This window comes from Lytechinus variegatus, chromosome 7 (assembly GCF_018143015.1).
Source record: "Lytechinus variegatus isolate NC3 chromosome 7, Lvar_3.0, whole genome shotgun sequence".
In the NCBI taxonomy this organism is placed as follows: Eukaryota; Metazoa; Echinodermata; class Echinoidea; order Temnopleuroida; family Toxopneustidae; genus Lytechinus; species Lytechinus variegatus.
In genome coordinates, this window is record NC_054746.1 from 29,895,867 (window position 1) to 29,916,729 (window position 20,863).

Here is a 20,863-nt window from a genome sequence, read left to right on the forward strand (position 1 = left end):
TCTGTATAAAGAAAGAGATGAATAAGGTTTGTTTCCTTTGACCACAGCCCCATGCTGTCAATGAAATTATATGCTACTCTGCAAGTATTATCCAGCTGGTTAGATCAAACAGTGCATTAGTATCAAGATGGGGACTCTTTCATCACAAAAATGGTATCAAAGCAATTTTCAGCTGTCCCAGATAATGATTTCTCATCATTTTCAATGTGTAATGTGTTGGACAAGCAAACACTTGTAATTTAAAACTTTTTTTGAGTTGGAAAAAAAAAGCACACAGAGGCTCACATGAGAAAAATACTTTGATCAAAGGATATTGTGTGTTTGATTCTGGCTTACAAATTATCTGGAGAATGAAGTTAAAACTTTGCTGAATTGTTTAATGCATGTTCCAACACAGTCCCCTAATTTTATTTTAACTGCTCAAAAATTTTCCTGATAATATAAGAAATATTAAAGGGCTGCTTGGGATCAGAAACTATCTCCAGTTGAAGAGTGAATTGCCCGATATTATTTTAAAACAAGGTGGAATGTTACGTATCCTATCGTTACACTCAGGTCTCTACTAGAGCATAACCACTTTCCTGTTTACATCAGAATTCTGCATTAACTGCGATGAAAAATATTTACCTGCAAATACATTATTGATGATAACCTTTCCAAGAGGAGCTTTGAATGAAGAAAAGTTATTTTAATAAAAAAAATGTACTAATAGAAAAAATTATAACCATGGATTCAGAAATGAAAATTTATAAGATTCAAATGAATTTCATTTCAAGTAGACAATTAACAAGATTACAAATATAAATAAAGATATTTAATCATTTGCAGGGTCTTATATTTGTATTAAATAAAAACAATATATGATGCAGCCTAGATTTTCATTTCTTCTTGATGCCTATTCATCAGATGTCTTCTGCATTTCAGATTAATCATTGCTATCTTACAATCTCATTTACCAGATCTTGAAAATATCAGTATGTATGGTAATCATGATATAACTTTGCAAATGTGAACAGGTTTTATAAAGATAAAAGTGTGTTCCTCATTGTTGAGTGTTCTCTAATATTAACCTGATATTAGTGTTGTTGGGGGATCATATTGTTTCAGGGCTTAAGATTATTGGTTGGAAAGAGATGTCAAAGCAAGAAAATTTGTCGAAGCACGTCCTGTAATGACCATTCAATATCATTAATCTGACCTGTTTTTGTTTTGTATTTAATTTCGTATTCAGGTTTTACAGAGTATCAGCAGAGTCCGTACAGATCTGATTCAATACGACAAAGAAGGGCAGGGAAATCCCCTAATAGACTTTGGAGTACAGCTTATAGTCCACAAGAAGGAGCTTCTGGTAGTCCTGAATACTAGTGTACCCCCCCCCCCTGTTTCCAAGTTTCCAAATCATGTCATTTTAATTTGATATCGAGGTCTTTCCATTTGTGCTACAAGCAAAGTGTTTTAGAAGCTATTGTTATGGCATTTTGTAACTGAGAAAAATTGATTTGGAGCTGGGAAATGTGAGATGGCTGCCACCTCTCAATTCCTTTATTTATCAATCCAGGGTGTCAACTAACAATAATCCTCTGTCGCTATTTACCTGAAAGTTTTGGATTATTCCATGACGAATACCCATCCCAGGGCCCCATCTTACAAAGAGTTACGATTGATCCAATCAATCGTAACTCTTTGTAAGATGTCATAATTTTTTTTTACAAAAATATGCACAATATCCTTTGTAAACAAAGAGAAGCATTGTGAATTTTCAAGAAAACAATGAACGCATGAATATTCATCATAGTTGGAAAATATTTTGAACAAACATGCATAGTAGATGTTGACGTTGCTGGCCGTCCATATTTGTGATTGATCGGACCAATCGCAACTCTTTTTTTTATACAAAATCTGATAGTGTATTTGTGTTTTTGTCTTGAGGCTTTCCATATTGAGTTCTAGGTATAGAGATTGTATGCCACTCTAATATTTTGATGAAGGCCCCATGACACGAAGTGTAATCATGGATTGTACAATTAGTAAGGACATGATCATTGCGATCAATCATACAAATAATCTTGCGATCAATTTCATAGCTTTGTGTTGCATTGCCCAGAGGAGCATTTCATGAAACACTCCCCATGCCATCGGGGCCCCCGTCTTTCAAAGAGTTACGATTAATCGGATCAATCAATCATAACTCTTTGTGATTGATCTGATCAATCGTAACTCTATGGAAATCCATCAGTGTCATAAATTTTTCTAGAGGAAATATGCACAATATCCTTTGTAAAAGAAGAGAAGCAAAGTGAATTTTTAAAGAAAGCAATTAATGCATGTATATACATCATAGATAGAAAATATTTTGAACATACATGTATAATACTTGCTGACGTTACTGGCCATCCATAGTTGCAATTGATCAGATCAGTTGCAACTCTTTGTAAGACGGGGCCTAGAAATGGTCATTTCTATGTAATAGGAATTGCCTTGATATATCAAAAGTTAATTTTGAAAACCTACGCAGATATTTCAACCGTTTTGTTGTGGGGGAAAGGAATGCATTTTGAACCTGTAAATGTATGTGTCCCATTCTTTTCTGTTTTCATTTGCATGTGATTCATATATATATTTTTCAAATTTTCAGTCCATAAAACTACCTTGTATGAAATTTGTGTGTTCGTTTTTCTATGATTTCATTGAATAAGATGAATTTGGGAATAGATCATAAAAACTACAGAGTCAAGCACTTTGTTGCCTTTAAAAATGAGGTTCATGGTTTGTTTTGAGAATACGTTGAAATGAAATTCTATGCAGTATTGCCATTACTTTCAGTTGGTACTAGATGTATTAGCTCCATAATTGGTATTGGACAATAGTTGAGTTCATTTTTAATACTTGCCACCTTCTTTTGAGTAAAATCTAAGTTAAATTATTGACCTCCCACCTCCACAATATTCTCTTTGCTTTTTTGCAGAAATTTCACTCTGGGATTTGAGAATAAAATTGATGGTGGATTGTTTTTTTAGTTAAAAAAGATTGTTGAACAATTTTAGGTGGATAATTATTTGTGATTATGATGATGTAAGTTTAAAAACTCACTGCATAATGTTATACATGATAACCTTGTAAATTAGTTTAAAGTTTTCTGATGAGGATTCACAGTACGGTGAGCCACCCATGCCAAACTTTGCAATGCCTCATGGGAAAAGGTCGACATCTGTTGCGCCCACGAGTACAGTGTATGCATGCTAGTTGAGACCTTTCGTTTTCTGAGATGAGCCATGTGGACGTACGAGATTAAAGGATTTGGGAGCACTGCGCATGCGCAAAGTATTCTGTGACGAGCCTTCTCTTTCACTGCCCAAATCTGTGACTCGTATTTTATTTGAGGGTTTTGACGTTCGATGTCGTTCGTACATGGTGACGTCATCCAAGCTGAGCAAAAATGAACGAATCCGCTTCAACACTTGAGTTTTGTTGATTCAGCAGGGCTGGTAAACTGCAAATTACTGCTTGTTACCAGCTTTTCCATTACATTTTAGTGTGTCCTGTTTACAGACACTACATCTCCGATAGGTAATTGATGTTCTATTTCCAAACAACTGTGTTTTTGCAGCTTTTTGCGCAAGTGTTGCACCCTCAGTTGCCCCCACTGGTTCGTAGGGTGATGCTGCGCCTGACTTTCCAGGCGAGCATCGGCCTATGGCCCGCTCGCTATCACGCTGGTTTATGCTGTGGTCTGGTACGGGCCCAGTACGGGTACATTGATTAAGTCGAAACTGTTTTCATCAATGTACGAACGTGATACTGAACGAGCGGTGTCACCCCTTCCGGTGAACTAGGAATACGTTGCAGTCGTAGACAATCGAAAGCTTGTTAATATGCTGCGCTGGTTGGTGCGGCTCGGCTGGATTGCATGAAATTATGCTGTTTACCAGGTGGAAGAGAAATTTGCCACATTTCTTTTAAAAATTTGATTGTTTTCTGTGGATTCTTCCTCCGCTTTTGGTTTACATTTTTGATGCACACAGTCACATTAGTACAGTACACTAGCACTGTGCGATGCCTGCGCACAATGTTAACCCTGAAATTAGAAATTGGCCTGTCCACTGCAACTTATAGATGGCACACTGTATTGTGAATCCACTGAATTTAAAAGAGATACCTGTCCCAAAGTAATATTTGCATGAAATTTAAATGTCATGTGAAAGTAATGCCAATAAGATTGGGAATTTGATTTTAGCAATCGCGAGATGTAACTTAGGGCTTTACAATATATCCTCTAGAGGATAAGATGATGCAGCTTGTCTGGCAGAACAGTGATCCTGTATTTCTTAGACCAACATCATAAACCGAGACTGCTCATCAGCAAGGCATTACCAGGTCCATCTGATAAGAGTAAAGTCATCTGGTTGCTTACAAATGATCCTCGTTTCTTAGTAGTCCGGTAAACTCAACTCAAAAGGTTGACTGGATAAACTTGGGATTCCCTTTAGTACATTGATGTAGATTTTATGATCTCTCATTTCTCATAAAAAGGGAGGATTTCGTTTTTCTTAAAGGACAAGTCTACCCCAACAAAAACTTGATTTGAATAAAACGAGAAAAAATCAACAAGCATAGCACTGAAAATTTCATCAAAATCGGATGTAAAATAAGGAAGTTATGGCATTTTAAAGTTTCGTTTATTTTCAACAAAATAGTTATATGAACGAGCCAGTTACATCCAAATTAGAGAGTTGATGACATCACTCACTATTTCTTTTGTATTTTATTATATGAAATATTTTGATTTCTCGTCATTGTCATGTGAAATGAAGTTTCATTCCTAACTGAACACGTGGAGTTCCATTATTTTAACATTTTGTGCTTCAGGCAATGAGGTCCTAATCATCAAATTCGTAAAAATTGAAATATTGTATAATTCAAACAATAAAAAACAAAAGAAATAGTGAGTGAGTGACGTCATTGACTCTCATTTTGATGTAACTGGCTCGTTCATATAACTATTTTGTTGAAAATAAGCGAAACTTTGAAATGTAACTTTCTTATTTTACATCCGATTTTGATGAAATTTTCAGCATTGTGCTTGTCTGATTTTTCTCTATTGATTTAAATCAACATTTTTCTGAGGTGGACTTGACCTTCAAAAGTACTGAACTTAGATGATGGTAAATAATTTAGTTGTTTGAAGTATCTCTTTATGAGCATTGTATAGTTTTGAAATAAAGTTATTGCAGTATTGTATGTTTTTAAAACATTCCATAATTTGCTTTTATTTTCGGGTCCTCAATTTCACAATTTGTCTCTGTGAATATCATTTGTAAATGAATGTGTGTCATGCTTTTTCTTATTTAATGAAACCTAATTTTGTTGTATTCTAAATACACTGTAATTGCAAAAGCTTGATGCAGCTCACCCAATATTGATTGTGAAACGGGATGTAAACATTATGGTGGTGTGGGTAATTATTTTATAATGCCCTATATTTTGTATCATTTCAGGAGTGTTGCAAGAAACTTGCATTTGATTGCAAGCCAATTTCAGGTCCTACATCAATCATACATTATACAAATAATGAATGTTCATGAGTGCAATGGACAGAATACTTCATTCGGTGAAAGATGAAAGGATTCTTTCAACTCGGCTACACCTCATTGAATGGATCATTCATTTCATCTTTCATATATATTGATTTGCTGTAGTTGACATTGATGTGTCACTTAAAAATTTGATTGCAAATATTTCTTGCACACACCCGTAATACGGGGTTTGCCTGTAAATCTTTATTTTTGTTGAATTATGTACTTGTATATTTGCATGGTGGTCTGTTCCATATCTTTCTTGTAAATAAATGAGTTTGTACATATATTTTTGATGGGTGTACTATCAGGAATGAAGATGCAATAAAACAAGGCCTTATTTTGATAGAGCACAGCTAACACCACTTTAGTATACTTTGTGTTTTTTTACTATAGATATGTTTCTAGGTTGTAGAATGGACACTTGATTAAAAAATACAGCTTTACTCCTGACGTTTTATGCAATTACATAGGTAAATTGCCTTACATATATTTTATTGTATAAATTAATCATGTTATTTATTCTAATTAACTAAAAGCCAATAGTTCAATGAAAACATCCTATATAGCATTTTAAACAATTATTGTTAATTAATTTGTCGGCATTAATTTAGCAAAAAAATAGCGAGTAATCACTCATTCGTCAAATTTTAGATGAAAATACATTTTGTACATGAAAATCACATTTTTGAGCAAGTTTGAGTTTGACAAGCACATACAGAATGTTGCATAATATTGTAACTACTACACACCTCAAACTAATCATATTTATTGTGAAACCTCACGAGCACACACACACTTCCAAAACAATTTAGATGCAGAAATCATACATTAACACTCAGATTGATATTGATATATGATGTGATATTTTCCTGACAAAATTTGTGCATATTTACAAAGGTGAACTTCTTATATACATGGACATCGTAACACAAGAATGATCACAATAAAAAAAGGCAACACTTTTTAGAATTGTTTTCTTACAAAAAAAGTTATACTGTACAAATATGTATGCTCATTTGTAATTAATGTATGGACTAAAATGATTTGCCAAAAATTTCCACTCTGGGGCCTGTTGCATAAAAATAAATAACTGGCAAATTTTTTGGCAGAGTTTTTCTGTGTTGCTGTCAATGACAAAATTTTGTTGCCAGGGATTTTGTTTATTTTTTGTTTCATTTATGGCCAACGTTTTCTGCAACAGGCCCCAGGTATTCATCCGAGGAATTTCATAAAGTACAATAACTAGGTGTGATAAATGGAAAAACAATTGGGGAAGATTGCCTGGATCTGTTCAAATATTTTTTTAGACTTCTATAATTAGTTTTATATCCTACATAAATTATATAATGTATGCTGATTGGTTTAAATAGAATCATGTGACCAAACACATTCTCACCATTTTGTGATATTGAAAATGAAACTGAAGAAAAATTACTAGTCTGTGACATCAATCACCGACGTCACAGATCATTGACACAGATCGCGCAATTTCTCGGGCACAGGCACAAAATCGGCGTTCCGCTGAGCATGTAGCTTCAGGAAAAGGTCAGTCAGTGCAGCGCATTATCTATGTTTTGGTTCATATTAAAAACAATGAACTACGTGCACAAGAACTAGATTATCATGATCTGTTGTTCTAACTTATGTAGAATATAGAATATACCAGGCCTTTATTTCGAAAGTATAGAGGAAAATATTAATCCTCGGTTGTACTGGCAAAATTACTATTAAATAGTAATGCCAATCTAACCTTAGACAAATAATTCCCACTATACTTACTCAAAGCCTGGTATATTTGTATAATATATGTCAAAACCCACAATAAATGTGTTTATCAAAGGGAGATACATAATACAAAATCTGTTTATAAATGATCTTGATCAGAATTGGTTGAATTTCATGACTTAACACTTTTCAGTAGAGAGGAATATCAATCTCTAGAAAGATACTCTCTCCAAATTGTGTGGGTTATGGATTTTATGCTGTTTGGTCACATACAGGACAAGGCACTTAATCATTTAGTTTAGGTGACACAATTTTACAGAAAGGAAACACCATGGAGTCTTAGGATGTACAGCAAAATAACAATGAATACATATAAAACATTGTACAAAATGAGTTTGAACAATGCCCCCTTACAATTATATCTGACAAGGGCACAATCTAATTACTAAATAGCGAGTTAGTATAAGGGCGGGATCTAGACACCATGCCCCTTTGTTTATCATATCAATACTGAGCAATGCAGATATATACAAAATTGATTAAAATATGTTTAAGGAATTTCTTTTGCAATGAAATTGTAAGTAGAAATTGTAAGTAGCAGATGTGATACATGGTGAGGGATCTTGGAATTCAATTTATTAAAAGGATTTATTATGTACAAAAACAGGCCTCTAAATAGGATTTTCGAGCAGCACATTTTCAAATAGGCCATGCAGCAGGGTCCCAAGGCCAGTAGGCCTAATGAACTATTTGAGGAAAGCTTATATGAGAGAACAAGCCCCTAAACTGAGAATGGGCATCATGGACCACTAACTGGGGCCTTTAAATACACACTGTAGTAAACAGTCCAGTTGTCACAAAGAAAAAATACAATCAATAATCTTTCCCAATTCAGACATAATCCTATCATGGTCTAGTAATTTTAATTAAAATTCTTTCGTGCTTAAATCACACTACGCAATAGTTAAGCTAATACCCATGTTTGATTTAAATACGAGTAATTTCAAAATATTAAATGCATGACTACACTTTTCTCATTTTGTACAAAAGCTGGATTGCTATAACAATAAATCTATTTCAAGTTTGAACGCACCCCTTTTCTACGATTTATACTTACTTGGTCTTCTTGCTGATCACAGCAACACTCATGAAATGAATTGAAGAGTTCTTTGATATGAAATCACAACATTTTTCCTGAGCTTCCTTTCTTAATATTACTAGAGGTCAATACTTTGGCTGTGTGCTATTTCAGATACTTGCATCTGCTTCTGAGGGATACATTTGACATTTATGTTACTGTGAAGATCCATAATAAAAACTTTCAGAAAATTGTCTACAGTTCAGCACTTGGAATTAACACAAATGTTACTTGTCATAAAACACAAGCCCCCCAAAATGAGGTTGCAAATTACTACTCTCACTATGGCCACTGGAAGAGATGAATTCTAGTGATTCAAGGCAGTGGCTTTTGCTGCATATAGTCTGCACATCAGGCCAAATATATTATTACCCAGCACTTAACATAACCACATTCTCACAATTATGAACTCCAAATTGGCAACAGAATGAGAAAATATTTAGTTACTATTTAAGGACGTTCCACAGTTAAATTGAAATCTATGTCATTGTCACCAAATTTTGCCTGGAGTTTTTGTACTACTTAAATACATGTATTCCAAATATGCAGAAATTTACATGGGTTCATATGCTTGATTTTTTGCTATCGATTCTTTACTCATTTGAAAGGTCTCAAGAAGTATGCGATAAAAATAATTTTGCATTTTTAGACCCTATGAGAGCATGATGTTGAGTTTAAACCTCTATTACTCAGTCAAAATCTGTCTAAATTTCACCAAATTTTACATTATAGTTCAGACTTATATACTAGAGATAAAGAATCCACTTATATTGCTATTCCTTCCCTCTTAAAGAGTAGCAGCACATTCAATTTTGAAAATAAGGTGTGAAAGACAACAAAAACATATCTAAAAAATTGAAATTTATGTAAAAATTTAAGAAATACAATAAATGCTACATTTTATTAAAACCTGTCATTTTCACCAAATTTTGTACACTAAAGAGGTGTGAATATTAAAATTTGGGGGTTTATGTGCTTGCTTTCAAACTATTAGCACTTTTGTTAAGCAAATATGCTTTTAAAAACGCATCAAAAGGCATGTATCTACATAAAGGGAAATTCTACGCCACTATCCCATTTAATCAAACTCGAGGTCATATTTGCATACTTTGCAGCACTGCAGTGTAAAGTATTCTGAAGGGATACAGGCATTTAAAAAGTGGTCCATAGATTTTTTTTCAGGTAATAGCTTCATAAAATATCACATCAAGATTTGCTGTTTGAGTGGCAATGACTGGAAAAATCAACTGTTACCGGCAGATGATTACTCAACCTGTTCACTTATTGTGACATCAACACGCATGGCATAAAATATGCGCAGATATGGATGCCCACAAACATAACTGGGGAACGTCCTTAAATTGAAAATTGACTTTCAAATATCATTCCTTTTATATAAAAAAAGAGTAGTCAAGATTATCATAGAAAGTCCTGTACCTGAATGGGTTAATCTTCATTGAAATCAAGAATTGATGCAGGAGCAAATTGTAGGTCACTACTCTAAATGAAAGCCTTTATACTTTAATCCATATGTAGTAACGAGAAGTGTTTGCCATTCAAGCTTTAAGCTAGTGCCTTTTGAATGTTATTGTTACAATAGGGCATTTACGTTGAACTGAAATTCTGATTATTCAAGCTTCAAGTTAGTGCCTTTTGAATGTTACTGTTACAAGAGGGCATTTACGTTGAACTGAAGTTCTGATTTTGTTGAAGGATCAACATATTGCTCTAGCTGTCTCCTTAGGTCACCAAGATGAGGGAGGTCAGAGGGGTCACAGCTCGGTACATTAAGTAAGGTATGAAAGAAACCCTTCCAGTTGGCCTTGCACTTTCTGAAAAAACAAGCACAGTAATGTTCATTATTCATCAAACCATAGTAATTCACATCAAAGGAGATGATAATTAACAAGTAATTATACAGGCAATTAAAGATACAAATGGAACACCTATGGCAGTCTAGAAGGCCTCAGTGGCTGTTTTATTGTCTGAAAAATTTTGGTGTCCTCCATTTCCCCCATTTGTGATGTAATAAAAAAATGTGCTCTTCCGATTGAGATGAACAGATGAGATGTATTAATAATAGACCAGTATTTTTATTGACAGAGAAGGTTGGTCTTCAACCCTCTCTTCACATTGAAGCTTTCCAACATGTATGAAGACTAATGGTCCCCAAAGAAAAATTGCCAATGAATTCTACTCAACTCATGGAAATGTTCATTAATGTATTTTTTTTACTATTAAAGCCCAAGGTTACATGTATGTGTGAAAAAATTGTCCCCATGTTGTACTTTTCTATTTCCAGGATTTTTTAAAATGTATAAACTTTTTATTGATTTGCACTGCATGTTTCCATAAATTCTGAAAAACTTCTGAATACTGACCTTGGGACTGTGGATGTCATTTTCCAGATGCCTCTCTCTTTGAAGACCTTCATGTACTTTCCAAACATCATGCAATGGATGGTGCCAGCAATTCCATAATAATCAACCTGAAAAATTCAGATCAAAAGCATTGTAAATATGACAAGAATAACATGCTCCACAAAACAAAATATTACAGACCCAAACACTTTCTGAAGCTGGAGTCTTGGATCCTAGAGTGGGTAGCATTAAAAAAACTACTGGTGTACTGGACTGTCATAACATGAATAACATCTCTTACTACACCATTCCTCATGAAAAACTTATCAGACATGCATGAGAGTGACGGTGTCATTATCTTTCCGAAATGAAAACAAAGTCAATGCACCCGCGACCTTTGGTAAAACAAGCACTCTCATAAATCACACATCCCAACTATTTTCTCATGGGAAATTTTTCTGAAACTCCCCAACCCTCCTGAATCTTGCTGATCTGGAAAGCATAACATAAAAATTTGTCATCTGATGTGTGGTAAGATCTGACTATTTTCCCTGAATTTCAATTAGTGTCCAACTGTTATTATGGTAACTGTTGAATAAAACATCTCACAGGTTCTTTTGGGAAATGCTCACCAAGGCTCCGTAACACAAAGCTTAGCAAATTATTGTACATCTGATATGCAAAAATGAATGCACATAATGATCACCATGTCATCATAAATAAATGAATGAATGAGTGAATGCATGGATGAATTAATAGCTGAGCTCTGTGTTACAAGGTTCGTATTGAGCCACCATCATACTCACCTGGTATGTCCATGGTTGATTAGACTGCATCTCTGTACAGTTGAACCCACTGGTCTTACATTTGGCTGTGAACGTTGTACCCTCAGGGAAGAGGGTCATGTCGATGCTACGCCCAAAGTCAATCAGCTTTATAAAGTTTCCAGAGGCAGCATCCTGATTGCATGTTTTCTCATCATTCCTGTCATAGAGAGAGAGAGAGAGAGGAGGGAGGGAGATTGAGTTTTACTGGTTTTGCATGGCATACTGACTGATAGAAAACTATGTTTTTATTTCCCTTCACAAAGGCAGTAGCAAGATATGGTTTTTGATCCCCAGAGGCTACTAAATGGCCGGCATGAAAGCCATTTTACGAAATAAAATTTAATCAATTTAAAGGGATAGTTCACCATGAAGAAAATTTTGTGTAAAAATAGCATAAAAATAATAAGAAGTATTGGTGAAGGCTTACGGAAAATCAATTAAAGGACAAGTCCACCCCAACAAAAAATTGATTTGATTATAAAAAAAAATCCACAAGCATAACACAGAAAATTTCATCAAAATCGGATGTAAAATAAGAAAGTTATGACATTTTAAATTTTTGCTTAATTTCACAAAACAGTTATATGCACATCCTGGTTGGTATGCAATAAGAGGAGACTGATGACATCATCCACTCACTATTTCTTTTGTATTTTATTGTATGAAATATTCTAATTTTCTCCTCATTGTCAAGTGAAACAGTGATTAATTTCTCCCTGAACATGGTGGTATTAGCATTGCTTAATACTATATGATTCAGTCAAGTCAGTCCCTATGGTCATATCTGTAAAAAATGAAATATTGTATAATTCAAACAATAAAAAACAAAAGAAATAGTGAGTGATGGACATCATCGACTGACTCATTTGCATATCACTGAGTTGTGCATATCACCGTTTTGCGAAAAATAAGCGAAGTTTAAAATGCCATAACTCTTATTTTACATCTGATTTTGATGAAATTTTCAATGTTATGCTTGTTTGATTTTTCTCTATTTATTCAAATCAACATTTTGCTGGGGTAGACTTGACCTTTAAAGATTAAGGAAGTTGTAAGAATTTTAAATTTTGGATTTGCGAAGTCATAAATAAACAGCTGCCCCATATATTATGTAATATTAAATGCATAAATTTCAATTTTTTCAATGGCTTGTGATGACTTGTCAAATGATTTATCTATTGATATACTGAAGGTACAGTAAAAACCACTTTCAATTTTCTGAGAAAATGACATTTAACTGATTTTCTATTACCATACAATATGTACAAAAGCTGCTTGCATATGATGTCACAAATCAAATCATTAAAATTCTAACAACTTGTTTATTCTTTAATGGATTCTTCTCAAACCTGCAATATTTTTCTTTTTTTTCTTATATTTTTGAAATAAACTTTCTGTCAGGGTGAACTTCCCCTTTAATAGTTTTATCATAGAATACAAGACAATGGAAACTGTCTGGTTCTTTCATACTGACTGATGCTTGTTGCCAGAGAAGCTACCTTACAGAATTATTACAAACAAATGAAAGCAAAATTAGAAGCAAATAACTTAGAATCACATACCGCTTTTATGTCATCACAATCTTAAAAGCAAGGGCATGTCAAAGGAGTGCCCCACCCGAAGACAGGTCCTGGGGCACTTCATGAGCCCTTGCTAACTTAGGCTTCCAGGTAAAATAAATATGGCAATGCATATAAACAATCACATGAGCATTTTTTACTATTTTTAAGTTTTAAATGTTTAAATTTCATGATGCCATACTTTAGAAAACTCCTCCATGCCCTGCAGGCTGTGGGATTTGGGTGCACTAGGTCACAATGGCAAATAGATCCAAGATAGGCAAAGGACAATGTGGAATGTCCCTGGGGTGCCCTGAATAACAAACACTGCATGATATAGGTAACATAATGAAAGAAATATTACACAAACAAAACTTACTTTGAATTGATAAGGAAGTTATCAGGCTTGATATCACCATGGATGATCTTACATCGATGCATGTGTTCTATAACCTGCAGGATCTCGATAGCCAGGATCAAGACCCACTGTTCTCGCATATCTCTTCCTTTCCGTTGCTTGTATGTGTTGATGAAATCAAGAAGGGTGCCTTTAGTTTCGTACTCGGTCACAAGGCAGCTCTTATCTTGGTAGATGTGTGCACATTCAGCATTCATCAAGGACGGACGCTGCAGAGAATGGGATTGGTAAGTTTCAATCTGGGATCAAGTTACAGTAAAAGCTTTTCTTCATTAATCATCACACAAACACCATCCAAATTATAAAAGAGAAAACTACCTGAAGAGAATGAAGGAGATTCAAGAGAATGCTTATTCATGCATGTACATGTATATACAACAGAAAAACCATAAAATATATATATGTCAGGACAGAAAAATAAGATTAGAACCCTCAAGTCTGGCATCTACTCCCCCTTATACATCCCAGGTGGTATTGTCCAAAGGCAAACACATCAGGGGGGCGCTTCATCAATATTTTCGTCCGACAAGTTGTCAGGATCTGACAACTTTCCTGGATTCTGATTGGTTGAGAAGCACTGTTACTATAGCAACTGTCGGATAAAACAGGACTTGACGGATAAAACGTCTGACAAGTCCTTTCATGAAACGCTCCCCTGATTCACTTTTTATGGTACAGAAAAAATATACTTCTCTACTTAGGATTTGACACACAAATAAGTGGGAGGGGCATATAGTACATGAGCAGTGGTGGCGGTTGCTATTTTACCAGACTGCGAGGACAGCATTAATGATTGTTAGCATATAGTAACCAGATGATCAAATATAAGCGTTTTTTCAGCGCAATCCCCCCTCCCCAGGTCTGATTACGGTTAAAAAAAAACGATCAGCAGGGCATCATCCCACACAACAGAGTTGGATTTGAGGTCAACAACTCACCACATCGATCTGGGAGGGCAATCTGCTAAGTCTAGCATGTAACTCTTTGATGATGTACATCTCCCAGGGGCATGGAGGGTGTTGGACCTTGAGGGCTACTCTGCGGAACTCATCCTCTAGGTCATTCATGTCCTGTGCATCAAGGCATGCAGCCAGGTAGATGGTAGCAAAGGCTCCCTCTCCTACCTTCTTCATCACATTAAACACATGGATCTCATCACCTAACGGCAGCAAAAAAAAAAAGCAGGTGAGAAGATTTACTAGTGCAGAGCTTCCAATATTTAGAAATTCAATTAAAGGAGAAATATATTGATTATGAATGTGGTCTTATTATATATCAATGGAAAGGTAATGATGTGGGGATCATCAGTGGGTCATTCAAAAATACCGAAAATAATACAAAAAGGTGAAAATCGCCGATTAAAAAACGCTAAAATGCCCCTCCGAAATATGCCTCGCATCGGTCTCTGAATTGACTGGAATTTGATGACGTCACTGTCTGTACGAGAGGCGTGATTGGCTCTCCCACGTGAAGCTCCACTCGCATGCAAAACCTGTTGCGTGGGTACGTTTTCTTTACACTGTCACTGAATACTTCTATCACGAAATGAAAGAAAACCCAGAATTTTATCTAGATTTGGATTTTCAAATTGATGATTTTAAAGATGAAGAGAATGATGATGAAGTGAACAACACAGTGAGGTAGTTGGAGGTAAATAATGGGGGAACAATGCCGATGATTATGATGAAAATTCAACTTGCCTGACGATCACAAGTAAAGTCATGTACATGCCGATTCGCTACCAACTCATGCAGCTGCTGCTACAAGTGGTAGCTATACGTACACCGCGCGGGCCAAATTAAATCCATGAAAATGAATAACCACATCCAGAGAGAGTCTATCATAAGAAGGAAAATAATGATATAACTGTACTTACAAACAAGTGAATAATCCGAATCAACCTAGCTGAAAGCAAATCAACTCAACGAATAGCAGCAGACGATATGCACCGACGATAAACTTCATGTGGCTGGGATAGATTGTCACTCGTTCTGTTAGATGTAATTTGTAACTCATTAATTTGACAAAATTACGTAACTCGGGGAATTATTTATATATATAAAAATATAGTAACATCTCTTATTATTTTTTTGTATTACGATAAAACCTCTTTTGAAGGAAAACGTTGAGATAAACTAAAATTACTTTTAAATCCCCCCCCAACATGCGTAGCTTGTATGTCATTGCAAACAAACCATCGCAAACATGCACGTATTCCTTCCTTGCTGATTGAGAGCTGTGCAAAACGTGCATAGATCTATTCTCTCAGTCTCAGCCAAGGCGAGCAAACAATACGGCATGTGTTGTTGTGATGGTTTGTTTACGATCACATAATGCTAAGCATGATGGGATGATCTTTTACATCTAATTTTAATTTACCTCAACGTTTTCCTTCAAAACAGGTTTTATCGTAATTCAAAAAATGATAAGAGATGTTACTATATTTTTATATAGAATAATAATTCCCCGAGTTTCGTAATTTTGTCAAATTAATGAGATAAAAGTTACATCTAACAGAACGAGTGACAATCTATCCAGCCGGATGAAGTTTATCGTCAGTGCATATGCCATATCGTCTGGTACTATTCGTTGAGTTGATTTGCCTTCAGGTTCGGATTATTCACTTGTTTGTAAGTACAGTTATATCATTTTCCTTTTTATGATAGACTGTCTGGATGTGGTTATTCATGTTCAGCATGAATTCAATTTGGCCTGAGCGGTGTAGCTAGCACTTCCAGCAGCATGAATTGGTAGCGAATCGGTATGTACATGACTTTACTTGTGATTGTGTTGCAAGTTGAATTTTCATCATCATCATCGGCGTAATTCCCCCAATTTACCTCCAACTACGTCACTGTGTTGTTTCACTTCATCATCATTCTCTTCATCTCAAAATCATCAATTTGAAAATCCAAATCTAGATAAAATTCTGGGTTTTCTTTCGATCATTTCGGGACTGAAGTATTCAGTGACAATGTGGAGAAAATGTACCTTTGCAACAGGTTTTGCATGCAAGTGGAGCTTCACGTGGGAGAGCCAATCACGCCTCTCGTACAGACAGTGACGTCATAAAAAATCCCCAATTTCGCGGACGTAATTCTGCGTGTTTGAAGCATTCAGAGAGAGAACTTTAAACTATCAATTAACTGAGTTTCATCCGTCTCCATGATAAATGATGTACACCATCGTGTTCTCCTTATTTTCTCCTTTATTGTGATATATGATTCTCCAGTATTACGATTTTCAATATATTTCTACTTTAAGTAATCCATTAGCTCTGAATTCATAATACTGACATGATATTGGTAATTTTTATGAGGTATTATATGCCTGCTGGAATGAGCACTGTGGAGCACATTTGCAAAAATCTGAAAATGATGAACAAAGCACGTACAGATGTAAATGTGCAGATAAAGGATATCTTGCTTTACTCAAGATATTTCTAATGGACGTGATTAAGTTGTTCCCTTCTTCAAGTAAGAACATAGAGATACTGTGCATTTTTGTATTATGTGTATTAATCCTGGCACGAGTAGTGATTTTACTACTCGAGGCGAGTAAAAAAAATACTCGAGTTTTCTCGAGTAGTAATTTGACCTTAAAATATCGCCATCTACGATCATTAATTACGGCCAAATTGTAATTCGGACGAAGGCAAAATGTGCAAGAGTTTTGAGTGACAACGTCCATCACGGAACGCAACAGGTGGGACCATACGATTACGAAGCCTGGGTCTATCACACAGTAACTTTTCACGTCTCAAAAGCCGATATTACCTAGATTATTCATACAATGCTCGTATATCTGTCTTAAGTAGTTATTTTGAAGCGGAAAATTGGTCTTTATTTTCTGGTAATAATACCGTCTTCGAAGTTCGAACCAAGGTCGTAAATTTGTTTGGTATTCCATAGCCGCCGACGAACAGAACACAATCTCACTCGCATACTCGTCATTGACAATGATACAGCCTTTTATCAAGACGTGCGGCAGCGCATGCATGATAGCTTGGTACTTCAATGCATTACTATTTTTGGTAGCGTGATCGCGATAAGACTTGAGAAAAGGCCATACTCGTGTCAATGCACATTGTCTCATTTCTCTCCCATAAAACTCCTTCCAGCGCAGCTTAATGAGCTTATGTAACTGGGGTGCCCGGTGCGTAATAAATCTTGCTCAGTGAATTGGGAATTTAGTGAAGTAGTTCGTGAAATGAAAATGCCATGCTACATCTACATGTATATTCTTACTCCCGCGCTCACTCTCAGTCTCTCACCTGTCACTCAGTGATATCTTTGCCGATTTCCAAATTTATTTGTATCTTTTATCACTTGTCTTTAGGCCAGGAGGGGTCTAAAATCTAATGAGAATTTGAGGGCTCCGTTGATGTCTAGATAACGGACAAAACATTGTCATCTTGTAAGTTTTCAGTCATAACTTCCGAAGTTTATTTTGCGAACATTTTTTTTTTAACTCTAAAAACAAAACAAAACTCTGAATAGCCACTTACCGGTAGTTACAGGCTATAACTAGGAAAGGAAAAAAACAACAACGGCAAAATAGTAATCACAAAGTTGAATCTAATCTACTAATAAGTAATAACGCTTAATTTAGAGAGTTAAAGACCGTTAAGACATGAAGTATTGTAAAAATGAGGAAATGATAAATAATTCAAGAGCTTTAAGATGTACAAATGGGCCTTAGCAAAATACGCGAAAATTAACTCTATATTATTTTTCATCTCTGTAAGTCTCCTGTTTATATGTTTCAAAGTTGTAACGGTTAGTTTGGGACGTTGGTCTTTGCCATTTGGAATACAAGACACACATAAAAAACAACAACCGTAATCACAAAGTTGAATCTAATCTACTAATAACGGCTAATTTAGAATGTTAAATACAGTAAGACATGAAGTATTGATACATGAAATGTTGAATAATGCAAGAACTTCAAGATGTACCAAGAAGCCTAATTAAAAATATGCAAAAATTAACTTCATTATTTTCCATCTCTCGAAGTCTCATATTTTATCAGTTTTAAAGTTGTCATGGTACTTAGTTTGGGACGTCGGCCTTTGCCATTTCCAAGAATCCTACAATTACGAACTTACTATTACTTGCGGAGGCGTGCTTTTGCGTCGCCGTTTCGTTTCATTTTACTTTCCTGTTTCCTCTCAAAGCATGTCCGTCATTTCCTGATTGTACAGGGCTTTTCAGTTTTCAGTGAAACAATGTACAATTAAATTCATCACTCATCAGAGAGGCATTCTTTTTTACTTTATCGCTGACAACATTAAAATATATCAATATTAACATGTTGTATGGGTTAAATAAAATGTGCCGAACTGCCGATGCAGTTCTAAACTTCCAATCGTACATGTATTTATGTATAAGAAAGAATCATTAATATCACGATCCTCCTTTGATTATCGTATTCGATATTATTTTTTTCTTCTATATTATTGCTTATGGGACATAACTGCCTATTCGTTTCCAAGACATTAGCAATATAAACTGGAAAGATCATTGAAAATGAAATTGCCAAATTGATTTATTAATGATGTCTTATCTTATGCACATAATCTCTTGTCTCGCCATACGAAAGAAAGGAAGAAACTGTTTAGATCACCACTTTCACCAGATTTTGACCATTAATATAGATAGGCACCTGACGTGCTCTTTTAAGAATACTTATAAGTTATTACTTGCAATTAGTAGGTTAACGATCTTCCCGAAATAAAATTAGATCAGACTAAAATTCTAAAAAAAAAAAAAAAGTATAAGAAGGCAAAGCCTAGAGACTAAGCCTGCGTACCTTGTGAAACGTAGAATGTTGTCATTTCACAGTTCACAATAATGGGCCTTTTATAAGCTTTAACCGCCGTAACATAGCAAACCTAATGTTATTCTTGCATTGCAGGCTGAAAGAAAACTGTACGGCAACAAATAAACGTGATAAATAATTAAATACCGGGTTATGTAACGCATGTAACTGTACAATCCAACTGCATGATGAGAAACTCACTTAAATACTTTAAGAGTCTTTTGTTTTGGCACTGTCATTCAGTTCACGCTAGATTGTCGTGGAGAAAAGTTAGGTACCTCTCTTTCTCACACTCTCTCCATTATCCACCCTCTCCCCCCCCCTCTCTCTCTCTGTTTCTATAGCTCTCGCTTCATCTCTGTCCCAGAAAAGTCAAACTCATCAAAAATGGTTTCAAAGCAGTGAGAAAGAATTGCTCTACCATACCATGTCAGTGATGTCACATTTACTCATATTCAAGCTCTCTAATTTTTATGACAATAAACTAGTAAAAAAACCTAAAAATTGTTGCGTTTTTATTGACTCAGTCGGTATGAGAAATAAATAACCGCTTTGACTAATGAACTGAACTCATGCATGAAACACGAAAGTGCAAAACTGAGATAAATCAAATTTTAAGAACACGATAAGACTAGATGAAAGGGTCCCTCAGCTGGGTACAACTATTTATCTAGCCATATGTTTCACTATAGTTTATAATCGTATTATGATAAAGGAAAGGCATTTTTGACTAGATGTACTAAAAAGAAATAATAAAAAAATATTAGTTGCACCCAGCCGACCCATGATTTTAACTAACTGGTTTTAAGAGCGTATGTATTGAATTTTAATTATATTCCTACTACTACAAGACGATAAAATCGTTTACTTTATTCATGAAACAGCGAGCAGTAAGAACTAAGAATAGAATTTAGGCTGTATATCATCTTCAAGTTCGCACTATGAGAGAATTCAAATTCAATTACTTAAAATACATTTTAAAAGCGCGCTCTAGTCTCTACTTAATGAGCTCCCTTCAGACGATTGGCAGCTGCGCAAGCGCAGTAAGGGGACTTTGATTTGAGCGCAGACTAGGCTTCCCGTCGATATGAACGACTGCAAAAACAATTTGTGGCTTATTTTGTTCATGGACGAGCTACGCGACGGGCGAACCGGAAAATAGGAATGTAAGTTGCGATTTTGAATCTACTAATCTTACCCCCGAAAATGATTTCAACAAACGGATAAAAATAAAATACACGCATGGCTAGCTAGTAATGCGCCGCACTCGTAAGTCGCAACTGTGGAGTACTGGAGTTACGAAACAAATTAACAATGCAATTAAAGTATATTCTCGGTCAATATCATCCTGAACTTCACGAACGTACGAAGCACTGCGAACACAGCGGAGTGAGCGGACTACGCAAGCCACTCCGCTACTGGCATAAGCGCTAGCGCCTA

The 20,863-nt window shown here is 35.3% G+C and overlaps 2 protein-coding genes across 4 annotated transcripts in view; one reads left to right on the plus strand and one right to left on the minus strand.

The window, feature by feature from the left end:
- LOC121418951 (nuclear pore membrane glycoprotein 210-like) overlaps positions 1-1,707 on the plus strand; it is a 41,234-nt gene extending 39,527 nt beyond the window's left edge. For both annotated transcript variants that reach the window (XM_041613185.1, XM_041613186.1), the window contains exon 42: positions 1,232-1,707. In XM_041613185.1, coding sequence (XP_041469119.1) covers positions 1,232-1,365 — 134 coding nt within the window. In that variant the 3' untranslated portion in view covers positions 1,366-1,707. The remainder of the gene's footprint in view (positions 1-1,231) is intronic.
- A 6,956-nt stretch (positions 1,708-8,663) lies between these two features.
- Positions 8,664-20,863, minus strand: part of LOC121418953 — a 31,552-nt gene continuing 19,352 nt past the window's right edge. Inside the window, exons 17-22 of one of the 2 annotated variants that reach the window (XM_041613188.1) lie at positions 14,542-14,762; positions 13,565-13,812; positions 11,606-11,783; positions 10,821-10,927; positions 10,090-10,271; positions 8,664-10,014 (exon numbers count right to left, since the gene is read on the minus strand). In XM_041613188.1, coding sequence (XP_041469122.1) covers positions 10,106-10,271; positions 10,821-10,927; positions 11,606-11,783; positions 13,565-13,812; positions 14,542-14,762 — 920 coding nt within the window. In that variant the 3' untranslated portion in view covers positions 8,664-10,014; positions 10,090-10,105. Of the gene's footprint in view, positions 10,272-10,820; positions 10,928-11,605; positions 11,784-13,564; positions 13,813-14,541; positions 14,763-20,863 lie in introns of both variants that reach the window. The other variant, XM_041613187.1, reaches the window with a different exon arrangement.